The sequence below is a fragment of the Ptychodera flava genome, unplaced genomic scaffold (genome assembly GCF_041260155.1).
Source record: "Ptychodera flava strain L36383 unplaced genomic scaffold, AS_Pfla_20210202 Scaffold_95__1_contigs__length_380228_pilon, whole genome shotgun sequence".
In the NCBI taxonomy this organism is placed as follows: domain Eukaryota; kingdom Metazoa; phylum Hemichordata; class Enteropneusta; family Ptychoderidae; genus Ptychodera; species Ptychodera flava.
In genome coordinates, this window is record NW_027248417.1 from 5,521 (window position 1) to 20,000 (window position 14,480).

The window sequence follows — 14,480 nt, forward strand, 5'->3', positions numbered from 1 at the left end:
GCTGTTACAGCTGCCATTGCCGGTATCGGTCTTAACACACGAACAAATGTGTCAGTACTTGTCAAGACCAGAGTTTTTCCACCTAGAAAATTAATAGAGTACGTGAAAAATAAACAAAAGATAGTACAGAATTAGGTGCTTCCTTCTTAATATACGTGTTATGCAATTTTTAACCAACAATCGATTCTTGTAATGTTCAACGATGCTGCCACAAATGAAGATGGTGTGGCGTTTTCAGCGAAAAAGTAAACAAAAATGGAAATACGTTTACCAACCTTCTGGGGACTCTGTATAAACGGCTGTGTCGTCTAGCACATATGAGAAGGATGGAAAATAAGAGAAATGTATAATGTTAGTTAAAGTGAATGTGGAACATTATAAATCTTGTCGACTGTGAAATTACCACTGAACGTTCAAGAATTTTGTAAAACTGAAATGTGTTCTCTAATTGTACAGGTAAATTTTTACTGGCAATTTTGTATTGTAATGTTATAAACATACTGCATCCATGCCTGCTGGCCTGTCTGCCTGCCGGCTTATCACTTACCTGCCTACCTACCTACCTCCATGTATGCATAAACACACACACAGTGATGGATACATACATATATACTATGTACATACGTACGTACGTACGTTCATACACACAGATGCATACACACATGCATACGTACGTACGTATGTACACACACTCACACAACATACATACATACATACATACATACATACATACATACATACATACATACATACATACATACATACATACATACATACATACATACATACATACATACATACATACATACATACATACATACATACATACATACATACATACATACATACATACATACATACATACATACATACATACATACATACATACATACATACATACATACATACATACATACATACATACATACATACATACATACATACATACATACATACATACATACATACATACATACATACATACATACATACATACATACATAAATACGTACGTACATACATACATACATACATACATACATACATACATACATACATACATACATACATACATACATACATACATACATACATACATACATACATACATACATACATACATACATACATACATACATACATACATACATACATACATACATACATACATACATACATACATACATACATACATACATACATACATACATACATACATACACATACATATATATACATACATACATACATACATACATACATACATACGTACATACATACGTACATACACACATACATACACACACATACACATATACACATACATACATACATACATACATACATACATACTACATACATACATACATACATACATACATACATACATACATACATACATACATACATACATACATACATACATACATACATACATACATACATACAGACAGACAGACAGACAGACAGACATACTTACTTACTTACTTACTTACTTACTTACTTACTTACTTACTAACCATTAGTCATTTTATGCACTTTAACAGCATATAACAAACATTCAATCAATTTTGGTGTTATAATTTTCTTACATTCCTGGCTGCTGGAGTGCGGGTCGGCGGTGTGGGAAAAGTCGGTCCCACACTCAGAAATCGTCCCACACTCTGTAGTAAATATTACACGAGCTCTGATTGGATGATAAACAGTATGTTTCGTTCCATGCACGAAATGTTATCCAATGGCACGACGAGTAACACACGGACCTAGACTACGAAGTAAGGAGGTCAGAGTACAGTGGCAGACGACAGAGTTGTCACGATTTTGGCTAATGTTGTACATGTCCAATATGAATTAAACGCATTTTGTGGTCATGTGAGAAATAGAATCTCACACACCAAGGACCCGGATCAGATTTCTCTCACTCGTTGGGGATATTTTGTCTTAAACTCGCCTGAGGCTCTTTGTGAGACAAAATATCCCCAACTCGTGTGACAAATCTGATCCCAGGTCCTTGGGGGTGTGAGATTCTATTAATCCCAATAGCTGACGCTGTAACATCACTTCCGTTGTGGGCTTGAGGAACTGATAAAAATGAGCCGATTTGATAAGGTGATGGTCTAAAATCCTTTGCAAGGCTGTTTTTAATAGTGTCAGAATTGCATTATCTTTTGCAACACTCATTCATTCAACTAAGCATGAAAGCAGACGGAAATAAATCAGGTTAATGTATGTTGACGTCAAAGATCCGATGGTGTCTTATGGTCAACGAACAATATAGAGTTCTTCCCTTCCGTCAGGAGCACATGGAGTAAATGGTCTCCAATATAAAATATGGGCTGAAGTCTATTAGACGGAATGACACTTACAAACTTTTTAAAATTCTGAAAGACATACCTGAAATCTTAGCAGTCGTTCAGTTGCCTATTTTTCGGGTTCTCTTTCCTTTTTGTGTCAATATTTCTGAGACTTTAATTCGGAATGTAGCTGCAAACGAGCTTATAATTAAGGCGTGGAAATTAGTCAACATCTAGGCAGCTCGCTAGTGTGCAGTAATTAGTAATTTCAATTGACTATGTACTTAGTTTCATAGAGCCATATATCAAAGGAGTAAAGCCTCTACATGTACAACAATATTTCCATTACTATTTAAGCTATGTTATCATACGATTTTTGCTATGAAAATAAGGAAAACGTACCACAAACACCGTCACTAATTCTCGTCACATCACCAGTTATTTGGAGATCGGAAAGATCCCAACTAAAAACATCGCCACCGATGGAACAGTCATTGAAAACGGCTGCAACCTCATCACTACTGAGAACTCTGGACCATAAGTTGAAACCCGTTATACTGCCAATGAGAGCTTGAGTTGGGTCTAATTTCCCCTCCAACTTCGTCCTGCTCCTGCCCTAGGGTAATAATTCCTCCTCCCGTTATGGTGTCACCACTCCTCAATCCAAACCAGTTCGGAAGACAGCGCCATTATCATAATACGCCCAGTTGCCACCGTTTGATGACCACGTGGCACACACGTGATGCCACTGACCATCGGCAACATTCAAATCGGCGAAAGTTGGGTTCCTTTGACGTATAACATTAAACTAGCGGCTGGATCCATAACAAATTCATTATCATGGGTTGAAGCGGCGTGGCGTAGGAGACCAGTGTAGCTTTTGTTCCAGGGGGACTGGTTTTTACCCAGAGACATGCTGTTACAGCTGCCATTGCCGGTATCGGTCTTAACACACGAACAAATGTGTCAGTACTTGTCAAGACCAGAGTTTTTCCACCTAGAAATTAATAGAGTACGTGAAAAATAAACAAAAGATAGTACAGAATTAGGTGCTTCCTTCTTAATATACGTGTTATGCAATTTTTAACCAACAATCGATTCTTGTAATGTTCAACGATGCTGCACAAATGAAGATGGTGTGGCGTTTTCAGCGAAAAAGTAAACAAAAATGGAAATACGTTTACCAACCTTCTGGGGACTCTGTATAAACGGCTGTGTCGTCTAGCACATATGAGAAGGATGGAAAATAAGAGAAATGTATAATGTTAGTTAAAGTGAATGTGGAACATTATAAATCTTGTCGACTGTGAAATTACCACTGAACGTTCAAGAATTTTGTAAAACTGAAATGTGTTCTCTAATTGTACAGGTAAATGTTTTACTGGCAATTTTGTATTGTAATGTTATAAACATACTGCATTCATGCCTGCTGGCCTGTCTGCCTGCCGGCTTATCACTTACCTGCCTACCTACCTACCTCCATGTATGCATAAACACACACACAGTGATGGATACATACATATATACTATGTACATACGTACGTACGTACGTTCATACACACAGATGCATACACACATGCATACGTACGTACGTATGTACACACACTCACACACATACATACATACATACATACATACATACATACATACATACATACATACATACATACATACATACATACATACATACATACATACATACATACATACATACATACATACATACATACATACATACATACATACATACATACATACATACATACATACATACATACATACATACATACATACATACATACATACATACATACATACATACATACATACATACATACATACATACATAAATACGTACGTACGTACATACATACATACATACATACATACATACATACATACATACATACATACATACATACATACATACATACATACATACATACATACATACATACATACATACATACATACATACATACATACATACATACATACATACTACATACATACATATACATACATACATACACATACATACATATACATACATACATACATACATACATACATACATACATACATACATACATACATACATACATACATACATACATACACACACATACACACATACACATACATACATACATACATACATACATACATACATACATACATACATACATACATACATACATACATACATACATACATACATACATATACATACATACATACATACATACATACATACATACATACATACATACATACATACACACACACATACATACATACATACATACATACATACATACATACATACATACATACATACATACATACATACATACATACATACTACATACATACATACATACATACATACATACATACATACATACATACATACATACATACATACATACATACATACATACATACATACATACATACATACATACATACATACATACATACTACTGTACGTACATACATACATACATACATACATACATACATACATACATACATACATACATACATACATACATACATACATACATACATACATACATACATACATACATACATACATACATACATACATACATACATACATACATACATACATACTATACATACATACATACATACATACATATACATACATACATACATACATACATACATACGTACATACATACGTACATACATACATACATACACACACATACACACACATACACATACATACATACATACATACATACATACATACATACATACATACATACATACATACATACATACATACATACATACATACATACATACATACATACATACATACATACATACATACATACTACATACATACATACATACATACATACATACATACATACATACATACATACATACATACATACATACATACATACATACATACAGACAGACAGACAGACAGACAGACAGACAGACAGACAGACATACTTACTTACTTACTTACTTACTTTACTAACCATTAGTCATTTTATGCACTTTAACAGCATATAACAAACATTCAATCAATTTTGGTGTTATAATTTTCTTACATTCCTGGCTGCTGGGAGTGCGGGATCGGCGGTGTGGGAAAAGTCGGTCCCACACTCTCAGAAATCGTCCCACACTCTGTAGTAAATATTACACGAGCTCTGATTGGATGATAAACAGTATGTTTCGTTCCATGCACGAAATGTTATCCAATGGCACGACGAGTAACACACGGACCTAGACTACGAAGTAAGGAGGTCAGAGTACAGTGGCAGACGACAGAGTTGTCACGATTTTGGCTAATGTTGTACATGTCCAATATGAATTAAACGCATTTTGTGGTCATGTGAGAAATAGAATCTCACACACCAAGGACCCGGGATCAGATTTCTCTCACTCGTTGGGGATATTTTGTCTTAAACTCGCCTGCGGCTCTTGTGAGACAAAATATCCCCAACTCGTGTGAGAAATCTGATCCCAGGTCCTTGGGGGTGTGAGATTCTATTAATCCCAATAGCTGACGCTGTAACATCACTTCCGTGGTGGGCTTGAGGAACTGATAAAAATGAGCCGATTTGATAAGGTGATGGTCTAAAATCCTTTGCAAGGCTGTTTTTTAATTAGTGTCAGAATTGCATTATCTTTTGCAACACTCATTCATTCAACTAAGCATGAAAGCAGACGGAAATAAATCAGGTTAATGTATGTTGACGTCAAAGATCCGATGGTGTCTTATGGTCAACGAACAATATAGAGTTCTTCCCTTCCGTCAGGAGCACATGGAGTAAATGGTCTCCAATATAAAATATGGCTGAAGTCTATTAGACGGAATGACACTTACAAACTTTTTAAAATTCTGAAAGACATACCTGAAATCTTAGCAGTCGTTCAGTTGCCTATTTTTTCGGGTTCTCTTTCCTTTTTGTGTCAATATTCTGAGTCTTTAATTCGGAATGTAGCTGCAAACGAGCTTATAATTAAGGCGTGGAAATTAGTCAACATCTAGGCAGCTCGCTAGTGTGCAGTAATTAGTAATTTCAATTGACTATGTACTTAGTTTCATAGAGCCATATATCAAAGGAGTAAAGCCTCTACATGTACAACAATATTTCCATTACTATTTAAGCTATGTTATCATACGATTTTTGCTATGAAAATAAGGAAAACGTACCACAAACACCGTCACTACTTCTCGTCACATCACCAGTTATTTGGAGATCGGAAAGATCCCAACTAAAAAACATCGCCACCGATGGAACAGTCATTGAAAACGGCTGCAACCTCATCACTACTGAGAACTCTGGACCATAAGTTGAAACCCGTTATACTGCCAATGAGAGCTTGAGTTGGGTCTAATTCCCTCCAACTTTGTCCTGCTCCTGCCCTAGGGTAATAATTCCTCCTCCCGTTATGGTGTCACCACTCCTCAATCCAGAACCAGTTCGGAAGACAGCGCCATTATCATAATACGCCCAGTTGCCACCGTTTGATGACCACGTGGCACACACGTGATGCCACTGACCATCGGCAACATTCAAATCGGCTGAAAGTTGGGTTCCTTTGACGTATAACATTAAACTAGCGGCTGGATCCATAACAAATTCATTATCATGGGTTGAAGCGGCGTAGGAGACCAGTGTAGCTTTTGTTCCAGGGGGACTGGTTTTTACCCAGAGACATGCTGTTACAGCTGCCATTGCCGGTATCGGTCTTAACACACGAACAAATGTGTCAGTACTTGTCAAGACCAGAGTTTTTCCACCTAGAAAATTAATAGAGTACATGAAAAATAAACAAAAGATAGTACAGAATTCGCTGCTTCCTTTTTTACGTACGTGTTATGCAATTTTTAACCAACAATCGATTCTTGTAATGTTCAACGATGCTGCACAAATGAAGATGGTGTGGCGTTTTCAGCGAAAAAGTAAACAAAATGGAAATACGTTTACCAACCTTCTGGGACTCTGTATAAACGGCTGTGTCGTCTAGCACATATGAGAAGGATGGAAAATAAGAAAAATGTATTATGTTAGTTAATGTGAATGTGGAACATTATAAATCTTGTCGACTGTGAAATTACCACTAAACGTTCAAGAATTTTGTTAAACGGAAATGCGTTCTGTAATTGTAGAGGTAAATGTTTTCCTGGCAATTTAATTGTAATGTTATAAACATACTGCATTCAAAGTACCAAATTGCAATTTCATTGCATATCGAGGCGTTGTACGAAATAAGCGTGACGTTATTTGCGACTTGTTATTCACTTCTAAAGGAGAAGTTTCGTGACATATGTTTAATATCAGTGGACACGCTAAAAGGAGGTACGTTCTAAACGATAGCTTACTATTTAAGCTACGTTATCATCCGATTTTTGGCTATGAAAATAAGGAAAACGTACCACAAACACCGTCACTACTTCTCGTCACATCACCAGTTATTTGGAGATCGGAAAGATCCCAACTAAAAACATCGCCACCGATGGAACAGTCATTGAAAACGGCTGCAACTTCATCACTACTGAGAACTCTGGACCATAAGTTGAAACCCGTTATACTGCCAATGAGAGCTTGAGTTGGGTCTAATTTCCCTCCAACTTCGTCCTGCTCCTGCCCTAGGGTAATAATTCCTCCTCCCGTTATGGTGTCACCACTCCTCAATCCAGAACCAGTTCGGAGACAGCGCCATTATCATAATACGCCCAGTTGCCACCGTTTGATGACCACGAGGCACACACGTGATGCCACTGACCATCGGCAACATTCAAATTGGCTGAAAGTTGGGTTCCTTTGACGTATAACATTAAACTAGCGGCTGGATCCATAACAAATTCATTATCATGGGTGAAGCGGCGTAGGAGACCAGTGTAGCTTTTGTTCCAGGGGGACTGGTTTTTACCCAGAGACATGCTGTTACAGCTGCCATTGCCGGTATCGGTCTTAACACACGAACAAATGTGTCAGTACTTGTCAAGACCAGAGTTTTTCCACCTAGAAAATTAATAGAGTACGTGAAAAATAAACAAAAGATAGTACAGAATTAGGTGCTTCCTTCTTAATATACGTGTTATGCAATTTTAACCAACAATCGATTCTTGTAATGTTCAACGATGCTGCACAAATGAAGATGGTGTGGCGTTTTCAGCGAAAAAGTAAACAAAAATGGAAATACGTTTACCAACCTTCTGGGGACTCTGTATAAACGGCTGTGTCGTCTAGCACATATGAGAGGGATGGAAAATAAGAGAAATGTACTTACGTTAATACCCACGGATGCATACACACATGCGTACGTACGTACGTATGTACACACACTCACACACATACATAATACAATATACATACATACATACATACATACATACATACATACATACATACATACATACATACATACATACATACATACATACATACATACATACATACATACATACATACATACATACATACATACATACATACATACATACATACATACATACATACATACATACATACATACATACATACATACATACATACATACATACATACACACACACATACACACACATACACATACATACATACATACATACATACATACATACATACATACATACATACATACATACATACATACATACATACATACATACATACATACATACATACATACATACATACATACATACATACATACATACATACATACATACATACATACACACAGACAGACAGACAGAGACAGACAGACAGACAGACAGACAGACAGACAGACAGACAGACAGACAGACAGACAGACAGACATACATACATACATACATACATACATACATACATACATACATACATACATACATACATACATACATACATACATACATACATACATACATACTTACTTACTTACTTACTTACTTACTTACACTACCCATTAGTCATTTTATGCACTTTAACAGCATATCACAAACATTCAATCAATTTTGGTGATATAATTTTCTCACATTCCTGGCTGCTGGGAGTGCGGGATCGGCGGTGTGGGAAAAATCGGTCCCACACTCTCAGAAATCGTCCCACACTCTGTAGTAAATATTACACGAGCTCTGATTGGATGATATAAACAGTATGTTTCGTTCCATGCACGAAATGTTATCCAATGGCACGACGAGTAACACACGGACCTAGACTACGAAGTAAGGAGGTCAGAGTACAGTGGTAGACGACAGAGTTGTCACGATTTTGGCTAATGTTGTACATGTCCAATATGAATTAAACGCATTTTGTGGTCATGTGAGAAATAGAATCTCACACACCAAGGACCCGGGATCAGATTTCTCTCACTCGTTGGGGATATTTTGTCTTAAACTCGCCTGAGGCTCTTGTGAGACAAAATATCTCCAACTCGTGTGAGAAATCTGATCCCAGGTCCTTGGGGGTGTGAGATTCTATTAATCCCAATAGCTGACGCTGTAACATCACTTCCGTGGTGGGCTTGAGGAACTGATAAAAATGAGCCGATTTGATAAGGTGATGGTCTATAAATCCTTTGCAAGGCTGTTTTTTAATTAGTGTCAGAATTGCATTATCTTTTGCAACACTCATTCATTCAACTAAGCATGAAAGCAGACGGAAATAAATCAGGTTAATGTATGTTGACGTCAAAGATCCAATGGTGTCTTATGGTCAACGAACAATATAGAGTTCTTCCCTTCCGTCAGGAGCACATGGAGTAAATGGTCTCGAATATAAAATATGGCTGAAGTCTATTAGACGGAATGAAACTTACAAACTTTTTAAAATTCTGAAAGACATACCTGAAATCTTAGCAGTCGTTCAGTTGCCTATTTTTCGGGTTCTCTTCCTTTTTGTGTCAATATTTCTGAGACTTTAATTCGGAATGTAGCTGCAAACGAGCTTATAATTAAGGCGTGGAAATTAGTCAACATCTAGGCAGCTCGCTAGTGTGCAGTAATTAGTAATTTCAATTGACTATGTACTTAGTTTCATAGAGCCATATATCAAAGGAGTAAAGCCTCTACATGTACAACAATATTTCCATTACTATTTAAGCTATGTTGTCATCCGATTTTTGGCTATAATAATAAGGAAAACGTACCACAAACACCGTCACTACTTCTCGTCACATCACCAGTATTTGGAGATCGGAAAGATCCCAACTAAAAACATCACCACCGATGGAACAGTCATTGAAAACGACTGCAACCTCATCACTACTGAGAACTCTGGACCATAAGTTGAAACCCGTTATACTGCCAATGAGAGCTTGAGTTGGGTCTAATTTCCCTCCAACTTCGTCCTGCTCCTGCCCTAGGGTAATAATTCCTCCTCCCGTTATGGTGTCACCACTCCTCAATCCAGAACCAGTTCGGAAGACAGCGCCATTATCATAATACGCCCAGTTGCCACCGTTTGATGACCACGTGGCACACACGTGATGCCACTGACCATCGGCAACATTCAAATCGGCTGAAAGTTGGGTTCCTTTGACGTATAACATTAAACTAGCGGCTGGATCCATAACAAATTCATTATATGGGTTGAAGCGGCGTAGGAGACCAGTGTAGCTTTTGTTCCAGGGGACTGGTTTTTACCCAGAGACATGCTGTTACAGCTGCCATTGCCGGTATCGGTCTTAACACACGAACAAATGTGTCAGTACTTGTCAAGACCAGAGTTTTTCCATCTAGAAAATTAATAGAGTACGTGAAAAATAAACAAAAGATAGTACAGAATTCGCTGCTTCCTTTTTATAATACGTGTTATGCAATTTTTAACCAACAATCGATTCTTGTAATGTTCAACGATGCTGCACAAATGAAGATGGTGTGGTGAAAAAGTAAACAAAAATGGAAATACGTTTACCAACCTTCTGGGGACTCTGTATAAACGGCTGTGTCGTCTAGCACATATGAGAAGGATGGAAAATAAGAGAAATGTATAATGTTAGTTAAAGTGAATGTGGAACATTATAAATCTTGTCGACTGTGAAATTACCACTGAACGTTCAAGAATTTTGTAAAACTGAAATGTGTTCTCTAATTGTACAGGTAAATGTTTTACTGGCAATTTTGTATTGTAATGTTATAAACATACTGCATTCATGCCTGCTGGCCTGTCTGCCTGCCGGCTTATCACTTACTAGTCTCGCTTTTAGACCTCGTCGCTTCGCCAGTGCAAAGTGCGCCGCTGGCGGTAGGAACATGAAGTCATTTTTCCACTGGCTGGCGACGGGTCTGGAGACTACTGACTTCCGCATTCCAAGATATTTATACCCACCAATCATATGGCTCAATCGACAACCATGACAACAGGCAAACTTTGATGCATATTCAATAGAAGGAGGGGCTTGTAAAAATATCTACCAACAACTATGAGGAACTTCTACGACTGACAACGTCAATAAGCTCGACTAGGCAATGATATGACATACATAAAAGGATTCCCTCGGATTCCCCAAACGACGCACTGGGCATTCTCAGTACGCGGACGTGCGTAAATTCAACTGGCGAAAATGGGCTTACAGCCGAACTTAGGAAAGCAATCGATTGTGGCAAAGAATAATTAGCATAGAATGCCTGAAAGACGAGCAAATTGAAGCAATTGCAGTCTTTCTACCGGGGGGGGGGGGAGACGTCTTCGTAAACTTGCCAACTGGGTACGGGAAGTCTGTTGGCTGTTGTCTTCACATGCTCTCCGTATATTTTCACGGGAGTTTCAGCATGGTCACTGTCTACAGAGTACATTTGCCTCGGACATTTGCGACGAGCTCGATGTTGACTATCGCATGCATTTGTCTTGGTTTTTCGGATTAAATATTCAAGTAGGTCAAGGGTCATATTTAAATTTGGTTCTCCGCCAGTCCTGATGCGTCATCACAGTGGAATGCAGTGGTAGTCACCAGACCCTCGTCGCTTCGCGACTCGAAGCTCGTCGCTCCGCGGCTCGCCATGTCCTACCGCCAGCGGCGCACTTTGCAGTGGCGAAGCGACGAGGTCTGGTAAACGAGACTAATCACTTACCTGCCTACCTACCTACCTCCATGTATGCATAAACACACCACACAGTGATGGATACATACATATATACTATGTACATACGTACGTACGTACGTTCATACACACAGATGCATACACACATGCATACGTACGTACGTATGTACACACACTCACACACATACATACATACATACATACATACATACATACATACATACATACATACATACATACATACATACATACATACATACATACATACATACATACATACATACATACATACATACATACATACATACATACATAAATACGTACGTACGTACATACATACATACATACATACATACATACATACATACATACATACATACATACATACATACATACATACATACATACATACATACATACATACATACATACAGACGTACGTACGTACGTACGTACGTACGTACGTACGTACGTACGTACGTACATACATACATACATACATACATACATACATACATACATACATAACACACACAGACAGACAGACAGACAGACAGACAGACAGACAGACAGACAGACATACATACATACATACATACATACATACATACATACATACATACATACATACATACATACATACATACATACATACATACATACATACATACATACATACATACATACACATACATACATACATACATACATACATACATACAACATACACACATACACACATACACACATACACACATACTACATACATACATACATACATACATACATACTACATACATACATACATACATACATACATACATACATACATACATACATACATACATACATCATACATACATACATACTTACTTACTTACTTACTTACTTACTTACACTACCCATTAGTCATTTTATGCACTTTAACAGCATATCACAAACATTCAATCAATTTTGGTGATATAATTTTCCTCACATTCCTGGCTGCTTGGAGTGCGGGATCGGCGGTGTGGGGAAAAACGGTCCCACACTCTCAGAAAATCGTCCCACACTCTGTAGTAAATATTACACGAGCTCTGATTGGATGATATAAACAGTATGTTTCGTTCCATGCACGAAATGTTATCCAATGGCACGACGAGTAACACACGGACCTAGACTACGAAGTAAGGAGGTCAGAGTACAGTGGCAGACGACAGAGTTGTCACGATTTTGGCTAATGTTGTACATGTCCAATATGAATTAAACGCATTTTGTGGTCATGTGAGAAATAGAATCTCACACACCAAGGACCCGGGATCAGATTTCTCTCACTCGTTGGGGACATTTTGTCTTAAACTCGCCTGAGGCTCTTGTGAGACAAAATATCCCCAACTCGTGTGAGAAATCTGATCCCAGGTCCTTGGGGTGTGAGATTCTATTAATCCCAATAGCTGACGCTGTAACATCACTTCCGTGGTGGGCTTGAGGAACTGATAAAAATGAGCCGATTTGATAAGGTGATGGTCTAAAATCCTTTGCAAGGCTGTTTTTTAATTAGTGTCAGAATTGCATTATCTTTTGCAACACTCATTCATTCAACTAAGCATGAAAGCAGACGGAAATAAATCAGGTTAATGTATGTTGACGTCAAAGATCCAATGGTGTCTTATGGTCAACGAACAATATAGAGTTCTTCCCTTCCGTCAGGAGCACATGGAGTAAATGGTCTCGAATATAAAATATGGCTGAAGTCTATTAGACGGAATGAAACTTACAAACTTGTTAAAATCTGAAAGACAAACCTGAAATCTTAGCAGTCGTTCAGTTGCCTATTTTTTCGGGTTCTCTTTCCTTTTTATGTCAATATTTCTGAGACTCTAATTCGGAATGTAGCTACAAACGAGCTTATAATTAAGGCGTGGAAATTAGTCAACATCTAGGCAGCTCGCTAGTGTGCAGTAATTAGTAATTTCAATTGAATATGTACTTAGTTTCATAGAGCCATATATGAAACACACACGAACAAATGTTCAGTACTTGTCAAGACCAGAGTTTTTCCACCTAGAAAATTAATAGAGTACGTGAAAAATAAACAAAAGATAGTACAGAATTCGCTGCTTCCTTTTTACATACGTGTTATGCAATTTTTAACCAACAATCGATTCTTGTAATGT

At 37.7% G+C, this 14,480-nt stretch overlaps 1 protein-coding gene and 1 pseudogene across 1 annotated transcript; both read right to left on the minus strand.

Annotated features, from left to right (window-relative positions):
- Positions 1-6,685: 6,685 nt before the first annotated feature.
- Positions 6,686-7,030, minus strand: LOC139129147 (neuronal pentraxin-2-like). The gene has a single exon (XM_070694795.1). It carries the CDS (start codon positions 7,028-7,030, stop codon positions 6,686-6,688), a length of 345 nt encoding a protein of 114 aa, XP_070550896.1.
- Positions 7,031-10,454: 3,424 nt separating this feature from the next.
- LOC139129149 (neuronal pentraxin-2 pseudogene) lies at positions 10,455-10,853 on the minus strand (annotated as a pseudogene).
- Positions 10,854-14,480: the final 3,627 nt, after the last annotated feature.

What these genes read in the sequence shown, in the direction of transcription:
- LOC139129147 (XM_070694795.1), bottom strand. Translation starts at nt 7,030, where the DNA reads ATGGCAGCTGTAACAGCATGTCTCTGGGTAAAAACCAGTCCCCCTGGA.